Here is a 24,457-nt window from a genome sequence, read left to right as displayed (position 1 = left end):
TATTACAACTCCTTATCAACCGACCGGGAGGCTTGCCAGAGGCTTGACTTTGAAAAGTAGTTGAGAATGGCTGGGAGCCAGAAATTTAAAGTGACAGCATCAACTTAATTAGAAGAAAATTAAACAAGTCCTTTCTGCTTTATGTCCACCTATTTTGACTAGAGGAATCTATATGTAATGCTCGAAGTTGCTAACTAGAAAGAAATGCAAAGACATGGGCATAATATTATATAGAGAAGATGAGCCAATTAGATCACAACAAATGAAGATCACCCAGTTCTCACCTAAACAGGATGACTTTCACTCTCCAGAGAGACCACACGAACCTGTAGTACATTCTGAAGCTCCTTTGGATTGGTCATTGGACTATAAATCTGGTTTATATCTTTTACCTGAATTTCCTCTGTCCCAAAATTTAGCTATTGAACTATTAGAAGCAGACTCTCACATCCCATCAGAACCAGCGAAGGAGACACCATTACAAGTGATAGAGACTGTGAGAGAAACACGAGTACCAGAACCTTTACCTACTAAACATCAACCTCTTATAGATAATCAATCTGGTAATGGTACGTTTAACCTCCCCTCTATCCCTGGAAATTATGCCCATCTCTTGGGTGGATCCCTTCTGATTCTCGAAGAACTTGAATTGGTGAAGAAGTTCCTCTCTGAATGCAATAATTTACTACATACCTTAGTGAATGCTGTCAATCTTTTCACCCAGAACAAGGTAGACAACTCTAGGGAGACAAGTCCCCCATCTATTCCTAGGAGTCAACTGCCTATACCGACCGCCATAGGTAAAAGGAAGAAACCCATTAGAAGGACACTAGTAAAAAAATCTAAAAACATTAAAAATCAAAAACCAATTCGATATAAAAAAATGAACTTTAATCCCCTTTTTAAAATTATGGATACATATCTTCGCCGGCAGACTGTCTCATCGTCTACTGGGGGACCTTCTAAATCGACCCAAAGGAAATAATCGAAGTCAGACCCGGAACCCTCCTTAACAGTCACTATCATTCCATCACTATGTGATACTGAATTATCTTACTTAACATCGGACCCTGCTTCTGGACAACCCCAAACCGACGGTCATCATGATGCTGATGACCCCATGGAAGTTCTAGCACGGTGCTCTCACGAGACTAATGACCTAACTGGAAAACTATCACAGTTCCATCTGATTATAAACAAGGAAAAGAAGATCCCTGAGAAGACTACTGAAGAAACATCCTATATGCTCCCGACTGTTCCTGAGTCATCCATAACACCTTCTATTTCCTTGCCTTCCGCGAGTGTTAATAATCAGCCGGCTCTCTCCACTAAGACCTTCTTAAGAAAAGACGACTTAGAATACTACTCCTTGCGACTCAGCCGGAATAGGATAGTTTTATCCCACTTCCCTTGTTACAATAATATCAATCAGCATTTAAATTGGAAAAGTTAAATCTTCGATGTTTTACGATCCTTGAATGCAGTTCCAATCAAGTTTGAAGATATAACTAAGGCAGTTATCCTTACTAAGAACCCCCTTGATTTGACAGCACTATCAACATTCAGATCTTATGGAATGGTTAACACTTTTTTAGCAAATAGGTTTCTATTGTTGAAGTTTGGAATCCAAGTACACCGATATTTTGTTGATACAGGAAGACCTCATCCTCTCTGTGTTAATTGGCACCGACCAATGACCCATACCCAATCACCAAATTCGGGGAAATATCTTCAAGATAATTGTACAGCTATATCAGACCCCCAATTCAATCTCATTGGTAGCGATTTTCTTGTGCTGGATAGCTATAACGATACCACCAGCTCCCCTCTCATGAGTAGCCCAGCCCAAATTCAATCACAGTCATCCGCTCAGGATTCTCATGAGGATAAACCGTCCTCCTCCTTCTGTGATGGATCAGATGAGCTAATTTCCAACTTCACTAGTTTCTCTGATAACGCCCAACAAGAGATTATTAATAATTTAAACAAACTTCTTCAAAATCTATTGAGTAACAGATCAGCGGCCAGCCCCCATAGCAGTATTGATCTAGATTTGTGCGACAAAGCCCAGACTTCAAAAAAATCGACAACCTATGTTCAATCAGGTATACCAGAATCGGATGTCATGGGCGTTAATTTTCAAAGCACAGTCTTAGCCCCTCAAAAGGAATTGAATCTCCCTTGATGTCATACGATACCTTATAAACCCTTCAAGGACTCTATTTTAGGAGAACCTATAGTAACTATATGTGGGGGTGGAAGATATGGTTCGAGAAAACCTTCTCACCATGTCAAGAGATCTTACCGTTGTTTATCAATTCCGACACGACGTCCTCGGCCAAATAGACAGGCGTACTTGGATGACAACCCGCCCGGATTACTAGTCCTGCTTTTTAACGCCAGATCGGTAAATCAAAAAACTACGATCATTCAGGACCTTATCCTGGATGAACATCCCGACTTGACATGTATTACAGAAACCTGGTTAGATGAATTAGGCAGGGTGAACCTTGTCGATCTCTGGCCTCCAGGTTTCTGTGTACACCAACAGGCTAGACTGGAGGGTCGGGTGGGGGAGTCGCAGTGGTCTTTCATGACTCCATTCCTATTACCAAGTACCCTCTTCCGCAAATTCCAGGATTAGAGTGTCTTTATTTGAAACTCGGTGGGCGGACCAAAATAGCAATTTTACTGGTGTATCGACCTCCCCGCTGCCCAGCAGTCCCTCTATCTGGACTATCCAAATTGATCTCTGACCTGTTATTGGAATCTCCCAGGATGTTGATTCTGGGTGATTTCAACATCCACGCAGAGTCTTCACTTCATGGAGAGGCCCGAGACTTTATAGCAGCAATGTCTACTATGGGCCTATTTCAACTAATAACAGGCCCTACTCATACAGTGGGTCACACCCTCGATCTTGTTTTTTATGCGGGACAGGATGACAAGGTTCTAGGAGTGGTAGATCCCTTGATAACTCTGTTGTCATGGACAGACCATCACCTAGTCAGCTTTAGGCTAACTGCGACTCATACCCACCGGGGGGAGAAGGGACCTATTAAAATGGTCCGCCCCAGGAGACTGATGGATCCTGATGGTTTCCTATCAGCCCTTGGGGAATTCCCTGTCTCCCAAGTAAACGATTCTGTCGATACTCTGGTCAATCTCTGGAACAGTTCTCTGACCAGGGTGATCGACACAATCGCTCCCGAGCGTCCCCTCGTGCGTTCCAGAAGAAAACCAGCCTTATGGTTCTCAAATGAACTGATGGTGATGAAACGCACTCATCGGGGGCTAGAGCGACGTTGGCGGAAAACTCGAAGCGAATCTGATCGACTTGTCGTTAAAGAATTTTCAAAAATTTATTCAACTATTAGACGATCTACTCAAAAGGCCTTTTTTACAGCTTCCATCTCATCAGCCATTAACCAGCCAGCTGAATTATTCCGTGTGGTTAGAAACTTGCTTAACCCAGCTGACCCTGGGGATAACAGGGATTTTTCCCCAAATCGCTGTCAAGAGTTTGCCTTTTATTTTGCGAATAAGATTGATCAGATCCGCTCTGACTTAGAAGCCAATTTCAATGCAGTCTCTATGGATGTACCTTCGGCCTCTGTCTGTCCAATTAAAATGGATTCCTTTCAACTTGTTCAACCTGAAGATATAGACAACCTCCTTGGAGGAATGAGACCTACCACCTGCCCACTTGACCCTTGCCCTTCATGGATTATTAAACAAGCCAAAGGAGGTCTGGCTCAATGGGTCTGTGGAGTAGTTAACGCCTCACTCCAACAAGGCTCCCTACTGGGATGTCTGAAAGAGGCCATCGTGAGACCGCTCTTGAAGAAATCCTCCTTAGACCCATCATGCTTGGGCAATTATCGACCAGTATCCAACTTACGTTTTCTAAGTAAAATCGTGGAACGGGTGGTGTCTAGTCAACTTCAACGCTTCCTAATGGAAACGGATTACCTTGACCCATTCCAATCTGGGTTCAGACCTGGCCACGGGACCGAAAAGGCTTTGGTCGCCTTGGTGGATGACCTTCGAAGGGAGTTAGACAGGGGGAGTGTGTCCCTGTTGATTCTCCTGGATCTCTCGGCGGCCTTTGACACCATCGACCATGGTATCCTTATTAATCACCTCTCGGGGATGAGGCTTGGGGGTACTGTGCTTTGCTGGCTCCGCTCATTCCTGGAAGGTCGATCTCAAAAGGTATTAATTGGAGACTCTTGTTCAGCCCCCTGGCCGCTGACCTGTGGTGTTCCACAGGGTTCCATCCTCTCCGTTGTTATTTAACATTTATATGAAGCCAGTAGGTGATGTCATCCGGAGGTTTGGAGTTTGTTACCACCAATACACTGATGATACTCAGCTTTACTTCTCCTTTCCCCCTGAAGCCAAGGAAGCCGTTCGTCCCCTAAACCAGTGTCTGTCCTCAGTGATGGATTGGATGAAGAAGAACAAGTTGAAATTAAATCCAGACAAGACAGAAATGCTCCTTGTCAGTCGCAAGGCTAACCTGGAAACGTGGAATGTACCTGTGTTAGATGGGGTTACACTCCCCCTGAAGACCCAAGTCCGCAGTTTGGGTGTGCTTCTGGACTCGGCTTTGAACCTGGAAGCACAGGTTGCTGCTGTGTCCAGGAGCGCTTTTGCCCAGCTAAGACTGGTCCGCCAACTGCGCCCGTTTTTAGAGTTATCTGATTTGACGAGGGTAACTCATGCCTTAGTTACATCCCGGCTCGACTACTGCAACACACTCTACGTGGGGCTGCCTTTGAAGACAGTTCGAAGCTTAAACTGGTCCAACGTGCAGCTGTAAGAATGCTAACAGGAGCCGATATTCGTGCTCACACAACTCCTCTGTTGCAACATCTGCATTGGTTGCCGATCTGCTTCCGGACTCAATTCAAGGTGCTGATGTTGACATTTAAAGCCCTTTACGGCTTGGGCCCTGTCTATCTATCCGACTGGCTGTCTTTTTATAACCCTCCCCATTTTCTTAGGTCCTCCGATAACTCCCTCCTTAAGATACCCTCTTCCACCCAAGTTCATCTGGTAGGAACCAGAGACAGGGCGTTCTCAGTTATCATCCCGAGACTCTGGAACTCCCTGCCTATAGAGGCACGGTTAACCTCCTCACTCCCTGCATTTCGTCGCCAGGTTAAAACATATCTTTTTCGTCTTGCTTTTAACAAGGATTAAGGATTAGGAAATCTTTTACCTATGAGATGATTAGGATCATTTTATTGTATAGGGCTTACTATCTAATGTTGTTTTAAATGGGTATTCTTAGCTGCTACTGTTGTTTTTACATTGTATTTTTTATCACGGAATTGTTTGCCGCTCTGAGCTTCTTCGAAGATAGAGCGGCATAGAAATGTTTTAAATAAATAAATAAATAAAGTGCCCTGCAGTTGTGGTGTCATGACACTTCCATAGGACCTTGGCCCAAAGCTCTCCAGGGCTTGTAGTGATAGAGCATCTCTCCCTTTGGCAGAAGCCCGGAACTCAGTCCTGAGGGGGCTCTTGTAGCTTCCAGAGTTGTTCTTGAGCAAACAGATCTTGTTCCTGAGTGGTGTGCAGCTCTTTGGTCCAGGAGTCTGGACAGGCAGCCATCACAATCTTGGCTGTGTGGATGATATGATGTAGAGGTGGGTCTGGCTGAGGTTCATTGTACTTTTGTGGGAGAGTGCATCAGCTCTGTGGTTTTAGGCATGGGGGATGTAGGTGATGTGAAAGTGGAACCTGGCAAAGAATTGGACTTGATGCATATTCAGTTTGCAGGCTGTTTGGAGGGTCTCAAGGTTCCAGTGGTCAGTGCAGACAGAGAGTGCAGTGTGCTCCTTCTAGGAGGTGCCACCAGGTTTTGAATGTGCCATGAATGACTAGTAGCTCCTTCTTTCATATGGTATAGTTTTGTTCAGAGTCAGTCAGTTTTTGGGAGAAGTACGCAGAAGAATGTAGCCCCCTCTTCTTGGAGGGCTGTAACAACACTGCTTCAATGGTTACGTCTGAGGCATCCGTTTCCACCACAAAAGGTGAGTGGGGATTGGCATGTTGTAATATTGGTTCTGAGGAGAACAAAGCTTTTAGATGCTCAAAAGCCTGTTGGACTGCCTCAGTCCATCGAAATGGACCAGAGCCCTTAAGGCAGTACATTAATGGGGCAATCATGCTGGAGAAGGCAGCGATGAACTGTCTGTAGTAATTGGCGAACCCGAGGAATCACTGTAGGTCCTTTTTAGTTTTGGGTGTGCCAGGAGAGCACGCAATGCACCTTTTTCGGGTCCATCTCTACCCCGTTGGAGTAATAGGATATCCTAGAAAGTTCAGAGTGTTAAATCGAATCCACACGTCTCCAACTTGGCATATAGGTGGTGCTCTCTCAGCTTCTACAATGCAGTCCTTACATGTGCCTCATGCTGCTCTGGGGAGTCAGAGTAAATAAGGATGTCATCTAAATAAACATTCACAAAGTGATCTAGGTAGTCTCAAATGATGTCATTCATAAAATGTTGGAAGACTGCTGGGGCATTTGATAGTCTGAAGGGTATAGCACTTAAAATAGCCATATTGAAAGCAATTTTCCACGCATCCCTTTCTTGGATCCTGACGAGGTTATAGGACCCATGCAGGTCCAGCTTGGTATAGATTTTTGCAGTTTGCAGCAGCTTCAACATCTCATTGATAAGGGGGAGTGGGTTGCTGTTGGGGATGGTGAACATTGGGTGGAGTGGCCACTGCCTGACTGAGTTGAGCCTCCTCTCAGATAACAAGAGCAATAGGGACAGAGCTGTCACTGTCCATGGTGTGAAAGCTTTCAGAATCCAGCACACCTGTAGGCCCATCACTGGAACCATCACCCATTCAAAGTCCTCCTCCTCATCCTTGCCACTCCACCCCCTTTCTAGGGAGCTCACAACATTCAGCACTAGATGTTAATAGTTTCTCCTACCTTTGGGACATGGATGAATAAAATACACTGTGCTTGTCTGCTCCCCCGGGTTTCTGTCTCTTGAGACAGCTGAGGTCCCTGGTAAGTGCTGTAAGGACCGGGATCCCCTGCCTGACCTTGAATCCAAAGAGAGGCTGCATTCAAAAGTGGTGAGGGAATGGGCCATGCATGCTGGCCCTGTCCCCAACATCCTCATCTTCCTCTTTCAACAAGCCTTTTAAGCAGAGGGCTTATCCCTGTCTGTGCCAAAATTGCTTTTTAAGATGTTTTTAAAGCTGTTTTGTTTTAAAATATTTTTAAAGCTGTTTTATTTTAATATGTTTTAAAAGATGTTTTGTTTTAATATGTTTTAAAGTCTTTTGTTTTTAAGATGTTTTAGAGTGTTTTTGTTTACCACCCTGGGTTTCTTCTGGAGCAAGGGTGGGATATAAATTTAATAAATAAATAAAATAAAGGATGATGTGGAAAGATCTTAAGGTAACCATTTTTAAAATAAAACTTGGAACTTTAGGAGATAATCTGTCAGATAAGAAGTATTTGCCCCCAGTAGAGTGAGGAGGCCAACTCCTGTGGTGGATGCTAGAGGATGGGGGGGCAACATTAGCTGAACTCTCTAGCAATTCCCATCCTGTCAGTCAGCATCCAGTGGCAGTGATGCTTGTTTGTTGCTGGCCTGGGCTGTCTGTCTGTCTTGCCTAATCACTTTCTCCCAAGGCATTACAGGCAGCACCAACAGGAAAGGACCCTGACTGAGCATATAGGCTGAGAGGCAGCCAGCCCAGTTCACAAACCTGAAGAACTGATTTTACAAGGCATCTTAAAAATACAAATACATACATCAAGCAAACTCCAGCAGGCTACACACATGCTCATGTGACGCCTGCTCATGCCATCGGTATCGCACTGCAGTATCTGTCTGAGTGGGCAGTGAGCAAGTGGCAGCGGGGTGTGCCAGGACAAAGTGGTGTGTGGCAACTGGCCTGCCTGGCATCCTTGGTCAGCTTGCTGTCCTCAGGTGCAGTGCCAGATGCTGTCCCACCCCACTATTTAAGTCAGTTTCATCTGTCAGTCTGGCTGGCTTCTGTATGTGGAATGTGTGTATGGGGTGGGGGGGCAGGTCTTGTCTTTAGCCAACCCTGAAGGGGCAGTGGCAACTGGTGGCTTCAATGTCAGTGGAACAGTGGAATCCACATCAGGCTTTAGTCCAAATTTTCAAGGAGCTGTCCAACTGGGACAGTGTCTTGAAAGTTTAGACTAAAACTTGGAGCAGATTCAACTGTCCCGCTAACATGGAGCCACCAGCTGCCACTGTGAAGGGGAGAATAAGCCTTCTCTCCCACCTGCTAATTTTCCTCATAAATTTCCTAATTCAGCCCTACAGGTTTTCCTCATAACATGAGGTAGTTTCCTTGCAGACACAGCAAATACCATTTATCACGACTTGCTAAAAAGTCCCTACAGTACAGAGCAACATTCTCTTTTTTAACTCCTGAGAGCAGACTTAGCATAGGAATGGAAAACTGGACTACAGTTCCCATCGTAGCTGACCACTGATCTGCCATGCTGTCTTGGAGGTGGAGTCTCACAACATCTGGAAAGCCACAGGTTCTCCACACCTGAATATTGGATACCAATTAAGGGGTCATTACCAATCACTCCATGGCCTAAAACGGTCCTTAGGCAACAAAGTTGTGCTATATAGGTGGGGCAGGACCATTTCTAGAGCCAGAGTCATGATGTTTGTTGCACCAGCAATTAGTGTTCAGTCTCCATGTTTCATCCTGTTCAGCAACGTCTCTGCTTAGTAATACTGAACAGTGTCTCAAAACTGTACGAAATCCTAAAACTGAACTGTTCAAGAATTTGCTTTCATGAACCAGCTTTCTTTGTATCTCACTCATTATGATTGTCCAAAAAAAACCTTGAAATTCACTCATTTGCATGTCAAAAGTATTTTGTTTCTTCAGAACATTAAAAAAAACTCTAGTGTTAACATCTCAGCATATAGTACTGAGTATAGTATTTAGTACTACATTCACTGAAAAAAACTGAACTGAATCTAAATACTACAGCTATACTATATTTGGTTTGGACTTTCCTAGATTATTTGTTGTGGGCCAGCTGTCCTTACAGAATATTGATCAAAGATATTTATTTATTTATTTATTAGTGGGAGCCCAGATATGTAGAACTCTGATGGGCAAACCTGCTAAGGTAAAGCCTCAGAGTTTAAAGAGGCCATTTTATCAATTCCCCCTCCCCTTTCTTCAGTTTGACTGTACAGTTTTTTCATTCATTTCTGGGAAGTCAGCCAAGATCCCAGATGAATAATATCAACAAGATAAGGCTGACAGCCCATATATGGCCTTTCCTTGTTCAGTTCCTTTTATGGCTTGTCCTGTTCATGATTGAAGCCTGACTGCCGTCTGTGATACCAAAATGAGGTATCTCTGTGTGAATTTAAAGATGGCTAGACTGATAAGTGTGAGAAATTCCCAGGGTACCGTGTCATTTGTTCTTTGTAACGTGTCATTCCCTGTCATTTGTCCTTTAGTTATCCTATAAAAGTTGTGTGTTAAGACCCCTAATTTACCAGTCTTCAATTGGCCGGTCCTTTGAACATGGTCTCTCACCATTCATTGCTGTATGAGGAAAGTACAAGGCTTGCTTTGCCTTGGGACTTAGTTGGTAAGGAGTATTCTTTCCACTTTTGGATACTTAGATTTTACAGGAAGGCTAGACTTATATAACTATATCATTATATAACAATATGTTTAAAGCTTGAATAATGTTAACAAATGTTTAACTGAACAGGCTTTGTGTATCAGCCTGACATATTCCATTATATTGCTTTATCTTGAGAATTTAACACAGTGAACTGGCTAAAGCCAGGAATATATATTACTTAAATAACTAAGAATTAAGTGTGTAAGCAACAAACATTATTAGTTATTCCACGGTAACGACCCCATTATTTTGCTGATATATCTCTACTCCTAAGAGATACCAGTTTGGTGGGATTTTCCTCTTTTGATCTACCCCTGTGGATGTCTTCAGCGTTCAGATATAGTGTTTGGCAGTGGAGCTCTGCAGGCCCACAAGGTTAACCCTCGATCCTGTATGTGCACTAGAATGAGATAGTCCAGACTATTTCATACTGATGATCTTAAAATGACATTCCTTCTCTTATATTAATCCAACAATCCATTTCCTTATTATTTACCCATTTCAAAAGGTACTTACAGAAGGATTCATCTCCTGCAAGCTGATAAAAATGGTGACATACTTGGGAAACCCGAGAAATATCTTTATGAGTCAACAGCGAGAAGATGCAAAGCCACAATTCATCAGGAAGCAGCAGCCATGGCAAGCACTTCGTGTCACTATACCTTTTCTACAAGTCAAAAAGATTTCTGTATGTTATGTCAAAGAAGGGGGAGGGCGGAAAATGCAGTCAGTCTAGTACACAGTGAATGGTATACACCTGAGCAAGACAGCAAAGAAATCAAGCTCACTTGATCCATTACAAAACTGTATTTTCTTTCAGTAGCAACTACAATCTGGGAGACCAGGGTTCAAATCCCCACACAGCCATGAAGCTCACGGGGTGACCTTGGGCCAGTCACTGCCTCTCAGCTTCAGAGGAAGGCAATGGTAAACCACCTCTGAATACTGCTTACCATGAAAACCCAATTCGTAGGGTCAGCTCAAGTCGGGATCGACTTGAAGGCAGTCCATTTGAGCAACTGTGAGGAGCTTGTTCAGAATGGGCCACAAATAGGTTAGTTTTCTCCCTTTAAAAATTGTTTCCAAAATTTCTAATACCCAGATTATATTGATACTTTTGCAAAAATTATTTACTAACCCAAAATGTGTTCCTTAAGTTTTCCGCAAAGTGGAAATCTAGCATAGAGCACAAATCCCCCTAAATGCTGTTTAATAGGGTAGATAAGGGCACTTCCTCCCTAATATTCACATGGGTAGTGTATGAGTGCATGAAAAGGTGGCTAAGAAATATGTTTGGAAAGCTCTTCTTAACCTGGAAGTAACTCTTACAATCTCAGTGACTGCTTCCATACAGTCTCTACCTCCACCTGTCACCTAACAACAGCCATTCCATTGGGCTGCAGAGCAGTGAAGTAGGGCTATTCCATTATCTCTCCTGAGACCACAGCTCTTTTGACCCTCCCTCAGGCTACCTCCCTTCCCATCCCTTTTTTCTTCTGTGTCATGTCATTTAGACTGCAAGCCTGAAGTCAGGAACTGACAGACTACTGTCCTCTGTACGCCACTTTGGAAACCTTTTTGGTTGAAGAGCAGAGTAAAAATGCTTTCAATAAATAAAATGCAAATGTTTCAGAAAACTGAGACCCAGGAAGCCATCACTGGGTTGGGAGCTGGTTACATGACTGTAGATGCAGGTTTCTCCATGACTGCATTCCACTCCTAAGAGACTGCCGTGACTGAAGCCAGAGATAAATGCGACACAGGATTAATGTTATAGCACCAAAGATGTTACAGATGAGAGAAGGATGACATGGGGCTGGAGTTTTCAGAGCTAGATACCCAAGCTCTGTAACTAGTGGTGTGGTTAGGTAATTTTAGACTTAATGGTCTTGTGGGCCCCCTTCTTTACTTCAGTTCACTTTCTTTAAAATGTAGTATGCCAGCCGCCTTGCATTTGGAGACTCTTGCTCACTTTGCTGAGTGAGGCTCCAGATATCTGCCTCAAAGTTCTGCCCTGATGACACCCCCGTTTGTGAAACATCTTTTTGCAATCTTAATACAGCTGGAATGACAGTAGAATGCAATGTCTGTGATACTAAGCCAGCACTGCTCTTAGTAAAACCCACCTGAACAAGTACCTCTTTGCTGGTGCAGCAAGTTTGGGGATCCCATGGTTATATTTATGGGTCTAGAAGAAAAGAGAGGCTAGCACAGAAGAATGAGGGTAAGAACTAGCTACTTGGTATGGCAGACTGTCGTTTATCTTAAGGAAAGATAACACCCAAGATCTAGAAAGGAAAAAGCTACACTTGGTGTAAAAAACACTGCCCGGAACCAGACCTTGTAAGTGTGCACCAATGCACAGATGGAACCCTTGAATGCAGAACCTGCACCAGATCCAAATATACAAACAGCCGTGCATGCAGATGTGTTGCCTTCATTAACAAGACTTGTTTGCTGAGCAAATTGGTGCATACACCATGGAACAATCACTGGACTGTGTCAAGAGGGCTCAAGGATAGAGAGCAGCACATTAGCAGTACTGAAACTTCTTTTTTGCTGCCACAGCTCTTCTTCTGAAGTCCTTAAGATCTAGTTTTTGCCTTACAAGGGTACCATATTCACCAGTATTCCTAGCTACTGAATTCTAACATGTGAAAGTGATGGGTGTATAAAGAAACCTACTTGTATACGGTTGCTTGTGGCTATTTAAATGGGATGCTGGCGCCAATGTGCATAAGCACAATGTGTCTTCTTGGTGTGCCAGTACTGTATTGTGCAGGGGTCAAAAAACACCAGCAATGTGCAAATAGGATGCCAGCAATGTTTCTTGTTTCACACATGTACATTTCTTTGAATGCCCAACATGAAAAATGGACCTGCACGTCCAACAAGAGGGAGAGGGCTTGCTTACTGGTTGCTGCCAGGTGGGGAAAAAAGACAAGGGGTGGGCCAAGGTACATAAACAACATTGTGCCATTCCTGTGTAGTGATCCTTGAGTAGCGCAAACTGATGATCTCATCATAATCAATGAATAATAGCAATTTTAACTACTAGGCTCAGTAGCAGCCTCTTTTTAAATATATCCAAACCCCACTTATGGTTTTGATTATTACTTACAAAGGCTCCACTTGTAGACACTGGTTTTAAAAGGATTGAACAGACATCTTTCCAACTGCCTCTGATCCCATGAAATTATAATATGCAGCTGAAAATACAAAATATACTTACCATATTTATGTCATCATAACCTTTAAAAGCAGTTTCATGCTGCTGCCTGGATTCTGTCCCTGAGAAAGAAACAAGATTTTACTTGGGATTCCCCAAAGTTGCATTTATTTGGAGAACACAGCAAACCTCTCATAACCCTTTTGCTCTACATACCAGATCTTTATCTCAATTGCATTGTGTCTCAAAAAGTTTGTAGCCTGAAGATTTTGAATGCCAGCCAGCCTATAAGAGGCAAGGTTTTGCTGCATGTTAATGATAATTGGTTTCACTGTAACTGCAAGTAGTGAAGTTTGTCTTTAATGATTGAAATTAGAAGTGGGAAAGACTTGTGCATTTGTGAAAAGATCTAGTTACTCAATGTTAGTGTCCCAATAGGATCATGTCAATGTCTAGCTCTGCTATTGCATTACAAAAAATAATTGTTAAAACTGTCAACTCTTTCCCAAAGGAAAGGTTTTATTGTGCATGTAGCCTTCTGCTCACCTCAGAAGCTCAGCAGCAGATAACTCATCTGTGGCAAGCAAGGTGAAGGAAGAGCTAACACCACCAACAGAAATGCTGCATGCAAAAGCATCACCATGCTCCATATTTCTCTCCATTTAATTTGGCATGCAGGGGCCTAGACTTATCAATGGGGAACACAGAATATTATCACAGTATTCTACAACTATGTCACCCACCTCCACAAAATGCTCAGTGGTAGGGCACATGTTTTGCATATAAAAGGTCTCAGTTCAAGCTATAGCATCTCCAGATAGGGCTGGGAAAGAAAGACATCTCTGGATCCCTGGATTGCTGCCAACAATTAGTGAACAACACAGAGCTACATGGACCATTCTTCTGACTCAGTATAAGGCAGCTTCCTATGTTCCTGTTGCTATAGTGCAGCTTATCAGGCTCACCCTGCAACAAGTAGAAATCTGCCTTTTCTGGGATCCAACCAGTGGCGACTGGTGGCTCCATGTTAGTGGGGCAGTGGAATCTGCTCTGGGTTTTAGTTCGAACTTTCAAGAAGCTGTCCAAAGTGCTTTAGAGAGACCAAAACCCGGAGCAGATTCCACTGCCCCACTGATATGGAGCCACCAGCTGCCACTGGATCCAACAGTAATTTTTCATTTGCTTTAGTTAAAAGCAACATTGCCATTTCATTTCTGTCTAACATGCTGAATCAAAAAAGTGCTCCTGCATATTATGAAACACCTTTCCCCCTGCAAAAAGAGGCTTGTAGATGTTGAACTGCCTCTCATAATTCAGCATGTGCTCATGTCCTTAGTTGAAGTAAAAGTGGGGTTGGCATTTTCATAGAATCATAGAGTTGGAAGGGGCCTATAAGGCTATCGAGTCCAACCCCCTGCTCAATGCAGGAATCCAAATCAAAGCATTCCTGACAGATGGCTGTCCAGCTGCCTCTTGAATGACTCCAGTGTTGGAGAGCCCACCACCTCCCTAGGTAATTGGTTCCATTATCACACCACTCTAACAGTTAGGAAATTTTTTCTGATGTCCAGCCAAACTCTGGCTTCCTGTAACTTGATCCCATTATTCTGTATCCTGCACCCTGGGATGATCGAGAAGAGATCCTGGCTCTCCTCTGCATTGCAACCTTTCAAGTATTTGAAAAGTGCTATCGTATTTCCCCTCAGCCTTCTCTTCTCAAGGCTAAATATGCCCAGTTCTTTCAGTCTCTCCTAATAGGGCTTTGTTTCTAGTCCCCTGATCATTTCAACTATCTGAAGAGACAACATCATGTTTGAAGAAATCAAACAAAGCATATGGGAAACTGGAGTATGTGGGAAACGTAACATGCTATTTCCAAGCACTGGCTAAAAATACATTGTTTTAAAGTGTACACCTCTGCATACAGTTCCAAAAATCAGTTTTCTAAGTTATTATGAATAAACCAGGAATCAGTCTCTCAGTTCAAGACGGGAGGGAATGCACTCAAGGAATGGAAAAGTAGTAAGTACAATACTTGAGAGAGCTTTGAGAGCAAAATCCATCCCCAATACACACCAATGTAAACACCTATGCTGTAATTCAGATATTTCTTACAGGCACAGAAGCTGTGATATGTGTACTAACTTTCCCTACCTGATTCAATGGAAATATGTAAATGTCACATTGAAATAAATGGGGCAGGTTGCACATGCAAGAAAGTTGAGAGGGTATGAGCAGGTCTCTCATTTGTATTTTAGTGTTTCTGAACATGGTTTCTCCTCCAAAGAAATCGTGAGATACATGCTCATGACATTTCCAATAGATGAAAAGAGACTTTATTTATTCAGCTGATTCATACACATTTATCTCCTTTTCATTAAAGTGTACAATGCAGATCAATGTGCAATGGATATCATACCATTTACACTAAATGTAGAAAGACAACAAAATCTATAGAGCTGCTTTAGGTGAGCCCAACAGCTTATGCATGCCCAGTCGTTTTTTTTCTATATACATGAGTTCACTAGGAAAACAACTATTAGAAAACAATCACTATCTCTGCAAAAAAAACCTTACAGAATTATAAATAGCTTTATCTTATTTCATAATATACATACAGGCATTAACTTACATGCATTTACATTTTTAAGAAAACTTTTCCTTGTGTTCTGATCATTAGATGTTTTCCTCTGATTTTTATTTGATCCAGTTGTTTCAGAGATAGAATGTGCATTGGCCTGTCTGTAGGGGATGCAGCCTGTATTAAAGCAGAAATTTGTAACTGTTAAAAAAAAGCTTATTGAAGCAGTGTATCCCATTGTGCAGACATTTCACAGAGATGAAAGATCAAGAGAAATATTCTGGGCCAAATCATCCAGGATGCCTGATATGCAAGCATCACAATAGGCTTATACCTTCTGGCCCACTCACCCTCCCACAACACCAAGAGCAAGGAAAAAGTGTGGCTGCTCTGGTTCCCTGCAAACCATGGTTTGCAAATTGGGACTCAGCCATGAGAATTCACTTTCCCTTTTTTCATTCCAGGGGCTTGTTCACACGGCAATTTAATGTGCGATCGAGGCTGGCTGCATTCTGTTTTAATTTGCAGCGATCACATGACTTTTTTGGAAAGGGAAGGCGAGCCACTGCATTTCCCTTTAAATGTGAATCAAACCAATCCACTGAAAATCTGAATAGTAAGGGAAAAAACGCCTCTGCTTCACTGCATCCAGCTCATGTAGTCGCCTTATTCCCATGTTTCCTGCTGGGGGCGTGGATTGTAACTTGCACATACTCCCCTTTCTCCACCCACTAAACTCCTCATCAACTCCATTTCATTTCTGTCGGCTTTGCTGGCCACTTCCGCCGCTCTAGCCTTCCTTTCCGCCCCTTCACTCCCCCCATAAAGTTAATGCAGGTTTGTGTGTACGCAAAAGGGCAATGTTATTGCCCCCCCAAAGTGCAAGCAAAATAAACATCTGGGTTGTTTCAGGCTGAGAGGAAAAGAACACAACTTATAGTGTGTGTGCTCTCTCTCTCACACACACACACACACAGAGAGAGAGAGAGAGAGAAAGATCTGTCTGCCTGGAGGGAGAGAACCTGATTTCCCCTTCCTTACATTCCCTGATTTTTAGCTCCCCCTCCCATCCCCATCAGCTGTTGGGCAGGAAAAGAGAGGCTTTTCAGCCCAAGGAAATGTACTGCCTTCAAGTCGATCCCGATTTATGGTGACCCTATGAATAGGGTTTTCATGGTAAGCGGTATTCAGAGGGGGTTTACCATTGCCTTCCTCTGAGGCTGAGAGGCAGTGACTGGCCTAAGGTCACCCAGTCAGCTTCATGGCTGTGTAGGGATTCGAACCCCGGTCTCTCAGGTCGTAGTCCAACACCTTAACTACTACACCACACTGGCTCTCTCAGCCCAAGCAAGCTCAGATAAAAACCTCCTCTAAACTTTGTTTGTGTAATATCGCAGAATTGCCATTGTGGAAATATTATTCATTTAACATTTGATTTTATGTTTGATCGCAAAATTGTAGATTAAAAAAAAACAAATGTGAGAGGAATACCCCAGTTGACTATCAGAAGCAGGAATGAAATAAGGCTCCCCCTCTCTCTGCCACCTGCAAAGCTGCCCTACTTTGCTTTCTCTCACTCCCCCCACCTTTCATGTCAATTCCCCCCCTTCAGAGAGGCGTGTAATTGACAAGAAACAATGACACTGAAAAAAACACCCTTCCCCTCTTCAATAGCAAAATCGATACTCGGGAGGGAGTAAACATGTAAGAGATCTCTCTCTGTAGAAGTATCAAGGTGGGGGAGAGAGTGAGAAGGGTTATGCCTAGAGTGCATAACAACTAACAACTTCGACTGCTTATCTGTCAGGAGGAACCTCTCTGTGGTTATCAGTGATGAGCCTTGAGTGGAGGGTAAGCACTGTTGAGGCTTACTTCTGAGTAAATAAGGACCGGGTAGTCGCTTGAGGCTGCAGAAGGCACACACGCTTCCACTAAAAATTGCATTTCATAAATACTTTGAAAAGGGGTGGGTCACCCCCCCACGCTCTTCCCGCTTCAGTGTGCAATTGACAATGAAAAATAACCCCTCTCCTTCTCCATTGATAATACTCCAGAGGGAGTAAACATGCAGATTTGGGGGCGGGGCCACAAGGAAACAGTGACACTACCCTTTCCAGAGAAATGCCATGTGAATTGAAAGTAAAAATAAACGTATTGGAAGCTGGGGAGTGTAAACCTTCCAAAGCTATCGCGATGGCAAAAGGTGTGTATGTACTATGAAGTTAAGCTCCCGTGTGAACCAACCCCAGGTCCCTTCCCTTGCTTGCTTTAACAATAGTTTAGCATTATACGGGTTAGCAGATTCTGATTAACAACAAATCATGGTTGGCAGCAGAGTAAATGTAACACTAAAACATGTTAAGTCCAACAAAGGAAGGGGGGGCGGGGATTCGCCTGTTTTGTTTGTAGCTTTTGCCTTCCAGGGAAATATAAACTGGTGACACAGTTTTGTTGTCTTCTCATTGCTAGCAAGCTGAGGTGGAATGAGTTCCACAGTTTTCTATTGCAAAATCATAAATCAGTTCAGCCTTCTGTGGGCTTACATGGTGATTTTACCAGGTTAAATCATAAAGACCAGAGTTTAGTATGAATTCAAGCTCTGTAAGCATCAAGTTTTTTTCAGAGGATATCCTCACAAAAAGGTCTTTGGAAACCTAGGCATCTAGCATTCATCTGGCAAACAGACAATGTTCCTCTTCATTTTAGGGGAACAAGAGCTCCTCTTGCACAGTCTAAGGGCCACACTACATCATATGTTAAAAGTATGACTGCTTTTTGTATCTGTTTTTATAATCAGAAATAGGATCATGGATTGACTGAAAAGGAGGTTCCCCATTTCCCCTGTGGTATCAAATCAATGAAAATCACCCCCTGGAAGCAGCTGTTTACACTGGCAATGCTGATGTTATTGTGGCCAATAGCAGGTGGGAAAGGGCTATGAGTGTGGGTGAGGGGTGGGGTGGGGAAGTGGCTTAACCCTTCCCCCCCACTGCAGTCTCATAGGGTTAAGCTACCCTCTTCATATTCCAAAGTCCCATTCCTGATCCCCAGACTGCTGCACTTCAACAAAAAGAAACCAACCCAGACATGCTGAATGTGATCACACCCACACACACAAATGTATCATGTAGTATGTCCTTAAAAATGCCTTTTTCTTGGCCTGGAAGTCCACGGCAGTCACCTAGTAAATGTTCATATTAACAAAATGGCATGGGTCCAACACTGAAATTGCTCACAGGGATCCTCATCATTCCAAGGCTCCATTAATTTTCAGATGCAACTGTCATGAACTTTGAGAAATACAATTTTAATCATGGTCTGAAGAATGCATAATTTTTTATCTAGTTCTTACAAACAACATTATGAAAAGCTGTGTCTGGGCTGTACCAAGTCAGGCTGCAAGGTGGGGGCAAGGAGTGGTCATATGATGGAATGCATGTGAAAGAAAAGAACAAGTTAGCTATGCTAAAACCTTTCCTCATGATGATGAACAGTTTTTGGTGTTCAGGGGATGCTTGGGTATGGATGAACATCCAGTCATGTGAGCCTCCCACCTGTGGTACAGCCAAGGCAAAGGTTTAACACTGTGCAAACTAGGTCTTAGACTAATTTCATAATTGTTGAGTTTAAATTATTTTTATTTTTCTATTTTATTGAAGTGCACTTTTTATGTTTTTAGGCAAGATGAGGAGGCAAGTTGTTGATTTGAACTCTTTTAAACTGGTCTGATCACTTCTGACAAAGCAGGTTATCAGTCTATCATACAAAACTGAAGTTCTCATTATGTCCCTTTAAATTTATTTTACTCTCATTAGTCTTATTCTCACCTTTTTCATGCATGAAGTGGGAGTGGAATCATACTAGTTGGCCATACCCCCAAACCTCTGTGCAACTGGCTGTAGATGAAAATGAGCTGTGCACATGTAGGGTTCCTAATTGCACATTTAACTGCATACACATAAAGTCCTTCCTCATCATCAGCTGCATGGATGGAGGTTGGGGCCATTGCAGCTGGCACAACCCTGCACCATTTTGGCATGTTTGGTGAATGCATGGAAAAGGCACGAATAGAGGTTTTGCCATCAAGTAGGCCCTCCAGATTTCACACACCTGAAGATGGACAACTCTGAGAATTAGAGCTGCCTTTTCTTATTCTTTCATTGGTCACTGCTGGTCTTTGCACGTGCTGTGATCTACTGGAAGAAAAACAAACAAAAATAAATGGGGGAAAAGCCAGTCCTCTCCAACCCAGTATCCTATTGATCAGATGTTGTTGGACCACAATTCCCATCTTTCCTGACCATTGGCAATGCTGGCTGAGGCTGATGGGAGTTGTGGTCCATCAACATCTGGAGGCACACCGGTTGAGAAACACTGCTATAGATGTTTTGGAATATAACTCTCATTAGCCTCAGCCAGCATAGCCGATGGTGGGAGTTGTACTCCAAAACCATCTGGAGGACACCATATTGCAGAAGGGTGACTTAGATGCTGGATACATTGGTTCCAGTCCTCTCCCTTCCTTGAATCACAGGGTAGCTTTGGGTAAAACACTGACCCAGTTCAGACATAATAGTCTCAAACTGATAAGCCGTGGTTCATCAGCCCAAGAGTGGGATGTATGTCTGCAAGCTCATTCCTTGTTTACCCCTGCACAAGTCCAGCTTTGGCTGTTCTATTCTTACATCGTATGCACACCAGGAAACTGTGCTTTAATTGGTACTTACAAACCAGGAGATCAGGAAACTAGTTTACTAAGTCAAAACAGAAGCAGCAAAGCAAGTTATTGTTTTATTGTTGGTTGTTTTTAAATTGTGTACGCAAGTGGCCGAGAGAAGTTTTATGTTAGGCAACAGAGTAATTTGGGCTCCTTTTGGAGGAAGAGCAAGATATAAACTGGATAAAAGAAAATAAATAATAAGCAGAAGGGTGGGTGAGGATGATGCACCCAAGGACATAACTGTTCTCAGGCAAATAAACCAAGGTTTAATCTACCCAAGATCATCATGCCTGAACCTTGCCTAAGCCATCTAAAAGAAGGGAATAATAGTGACCTTCCTCACAATATTTTTGAGGGGAAGAACTTTTAATTGAAAAGACGACAAATTAAGAACATATGTGTTTACTCTTGAGGTGTTATTAAATTTTATAAGAAAATACAAACAAAATATTAAGCATAGCTTTACTAGTAACAATGAATGGAAGCTTCAGTTTATTAGATTGTAAGCAATTACCTTCAACACCACAATAAGAGCCACATACATTCCTGTTTTGATACAATACTTATTTAAATTATAATTAATCAATTAAAAGGCAGATGAATTTTTTTTAATTGCTTACATTAATTGATTGACTGCCCTAATCCATACAAAAGATAATTTTTAAAAAATGATCAGCCAAGTTAGCACAAAACATGTGTTCATCACTGTGGTGAAATCCATAAATGTTGATGGCACAAAGCTTATTTCCAGTGCAGTATTAATTTGCATTATAATGTTGCTGAAAAAATGTACACATAGGTGTAGGAAGATACTACAATTGCTATTAGGTTTTTTTGTATCAGCCCTAATCAAACTCATTCCCAAATAACCTTTTAAATTAAATGGGAAGAGCTATGCAGTAAATCCAGAGCTTGGAAAAGTTACTTTTTTGAACTACAACTCCCATCAGCCCAATCCAGTGGCCATGCTGGCTGGGGCTGATGGGAGTTGTAGTTTAAAAAAGTAACCTTTCCAAGCTCTGAGTAAATCAAAGTTCTCTTTAAGATAGCAACAATTGCTTTTAAGGGCTGTTCATTAGTTCCTTTGTAAAACATTAATCTTGACATAATGTGTAGTCAGCACACATTTCACTTGTGCAGCCTGAATGAAATCAGAGTAACCCCCTTCTCCATTCAAAAGATGACATAACACATTTAATAGCATTCCATTGGATGGTAAATATTAAAATTTAAAAAGCAAACCTTGGCTTCAGTTCTCCATGTGTGAAAGATGACCATGCAATGCTGGATCTCTTCCAACACCTCTTAGGACCAGCCACATTTGTGCTAATTTTCATGGCCCCAGATATTTTCTTGCCTACAAAAAATGTCCCATAAAATATAGCTGCAGCCACAGTTCATTCTGCAATCATACCCATAAATGAAGAGTCCTAGGTTATGACATAGTCCTCTACAAACATGGATAATAATAATAATAATAATAATAATAATAATAATAATAATAATAATAATACAATTTTATTTCTAAACCGCCTAACTGGCCGAATTAATGGCCACTCTAGGCGGCGTACATAAAAATTAAAATACAACAAATAAGTACAATTATAACATCAGTCTCTAATTAATCCACCCCCCCACATCTTTACAAACTAAAACCAGATTATCCAGGAGTCCCGTAGGCCTTCCTAAACAGCCAAGTTTTCAATCCTCGGCGGAAACCTACCAGGGAGGAGGCATGGCGAAGGTCATATGGCAGAGAATTCCAGAGGGTGGGGGCCACAATCGAGAATGCCCTCTCTCTGGTCCGCACCAGCCTAGCTGTTTTAACTGGTGGGACTGAGAGAAGGTCTTGTGAGGCTGATCTCGTCAGGTGGCATATTTGGTGATGCTGGAGGCGCTCCTTTAGATAAACTGGACCAAAACCGTGTAGGGCTTTAAAGGTTAATACCAACACCTTGAATTGGGCCCAGTAAACAACTGGTAGCCAGTGTAGATCTTCTAGCACTGGAGTGATATGATCACGGCGGTGGCTGTTCTTAATCAACCGTGCCGCCGCATTCTGTACCAGCTGTAATTTCCGGACCGTCTTCAAGGGTAACCCAACGTAGAGCGCATTACAGTAGTCTAAGTGAGAGGAGACCAGGGCATGTACCACCCATGGGAGCAGATGGACAGGAAGGTAGGGTCGCAGCGTCTGTATCAGATGTAATTGATACCAAGCTGCCCGGCTCACTGCCAAAACCTGAGCCTCCATGGACAGCTGGGAGTCAAGAATGACCCCGAGGCTGCGAACCTGGTCTTTCAGGGGCAATCTTACTCCATTCAACACCAGGTCAGTATCTCCTAACCTTCTCTTGTCTCCCACAAGCAGTACCTCGGTCTTGTCGGGGTTCAGTTTCAGCCTATTACCTCCCATCCATTCACTTACGGACTCCAGGCACTTGGAAATAGTATCCACAGCCAACTCTGGTGAGGACTTAAATGAGAGATAGAGCTGAGTGTCATCCGCACATTGGTGGCACTGCAACCCATATCTCCTGATGATGGTCCCCAGCTGCTTTACATAGATGTTAAATAGCATGGGAGAGAGGATAGAACCCTGTGGCACACCACAATTGAGAGGCCAAGGGTCTGAAACCTCCTCTCCCAATGCCACCCGTTGGTGCCTGTCTGAGAGATAGGAACGGAACCACCGTAAAACCATGCCCCCTATTCCTATTCCCTCCAGGCGATCCAAGAGGATACCATGGTCAACGGTATCGAAGGCCGCTGAGAGATCCGGGAGGACGAGGAATGAATGTTCTCCCCTATCCAATGCCCTCCTCAAATCATCCACCAGAGTGACCAAGGCTGTTTCAGTGCCATGTCCAGTCCTGAAGCCCGATTGGAATGAATCTAAATAATCTGCTTCCTCCAAGTGTGTCTGTAACTGTTTGGCCACCACTCGCTCAATCACCTTGCCCAAAAATGGTAGATTAGAGACTGGGCGAAAGTTGTTCAACTCTTGGGGATCCAAGGAGGACTTTTTCAAGATGGGCTTTATTACCGCCTCCTTGAGGGCAGATGGCAGTGCACCCTCTTCCAAGGAAGCATTTACCACTGCCTTGATCCCTTCGCTCAGTCTCTCTTTGCAGCCCACAATGAGCCACGTGGGGCAAGGATCAAACAGACAGGTGGTCGGCCTCACAGTAGAGACCACCTTGTCCACTTCCTCAGAGGGAAGAGGCTGAAACCGATCCCACCGGACATCTTCCCATGACTTAACTTCCAAAAACAACATCAGACCACTCCTTTTGTAATTCACTGTCAAGCATAAGGGATGGACAGTATACAAGACAATTTAAAATGTCCAAAACACAGATATGGCACATGAGATCCATGATCAGATCTCCCAACTTTAAACTGAAAAAAAAAGTTGCTGGGTAGAGAATGCTTAACTCTTCCCCCTTGGCTCTTCTCACAATCATTCTCCTCTTTCCAAACTGCTATTAGCCCTTCCAGGGAGGCGGAAACAGGAATAATAATCCTAAATTGAAGTGAGTAGCAGTTTCAATCACAATATTAGAAAAGAGGAAGAAAGGGTAACACTCTTTCTACTCTTATCAAAACCTGAGCTCTGACCCAGCCACTTTTCAACTGAAAAGAAGTGTTGGAAGATTCAATTATAGATCTCCCATGTTGCATCTCTTTCGATCCAGAGAATTTAGGACAGTGTCGCAAACCCAGTGTAGCCTTTCATGAGTGTCCAAGCAATAACTTCGAGAGGGGTGTCAGAGCAAGTAGACCCAGCAATAACCAGTCTTGCTTAGGACCAGTCTTCCTAAGCTTTATGTAAAGCTTACATAAGCAGTTGTTTTGGTCTGCACTCCTGCCTGTTCTTTGCCTTAGGGTAGAAACACACTCACCATTCTGCCGGTTCTGCTGCATCTCCACCTCTCTCTTCAGAAAACCGGAGCTAGTCAAACCCTGCCCCTTTTTACTGTGAAATCTTATGGGAGCCACTTGAGTGCAGTTTTTTTAAAAAGTTTGGCTTCAAAGAGAGTTCACAGCTGATCAGCAGATAAACCTGTCCCCCCTCAGGATGTGGCTAATGGAAACGCTTTGATCTGGTGACTAGTGCGTTTACAGCCTGCCTATATATTCCTGTCGTGGCATACTAGTCATTTCCATGATGTGACCCAGCCTCAAAGGAAACCAATGCCATTACCTTGTTGTTCACCCTACCCAATACTGGCTCCTCACTACAGATGTTACTGGAGTAACATGGAGCCAGATAATTGAGAATTCTACTCATACTAA

General features: G+C 43.1%; 1 protein-coding gene across 6 annotated transcripts in view; it reads right to left on the bottom strand.

The window, feature by feature from the left end:
* Positions 1 to 24,457, bottom strand: part of LOC133385023 (F-box/LRR-repeat protein 2-like) — a 113,766-nt gene that overhangs the window by 78,519 nt on the left and 10,790 nt on the right. For 5 of the 6 annotated variants that reach the window (XR_009762758.1, XM_061627204.1, XM_061627170.1 and 2 more), the window contains 5 exons: positions 21,401 to 21,515; positions 19,549 to 19,634; positions 15,490 to 15,615; positions 12,921 to 12,979; positions 10,205 to 10,355 (listed from right to left, as the gene is read on the bottom strand). Coding sequence is in view for 5 of the 6 variants with exons in the window: in XM_061627204.1 (XP_061483188.1) it covers positions 10,205 to 10,355; positions 12,921 to 12,979; positions 15,490 to 15,615; positions 19,549 to 19,634; positions 21,401 to 21,515 (537 nt within the window). In the remaining variant the exon portion in view is untranslated. The remainder of the gene's footprint in view (positions 1 to 10,204; positions 10,356 to 12,920; positions 12,980 to 15,489; positions 15,616 to 19,548; positions 19,635 to 21,400; positions 21,516 to 24,457) is intronic. The other variant, XM_061627183.1, reaches the window with a different exon arrangement.

The sequence above is a fragment of the Rhineura floridana genome, chromosome 1 (assembly GCF_030035675.1).
Source record: "Rhineura floridana isolate rRhiFlo1 chromosome 1, rRhiFlo1.hap2, whole genome shotgun sequence".
Taxonomy (NCBI): domain Eukaryota; kingdom Metazoa; phylum Chordata; class Lepidosauria; order Squamata; family Rhineuridae; genus Rhineura; species Rhineura floridana.
This window is presented reverse-complemented; position numbering and strand designations above follow the sequence as displayed.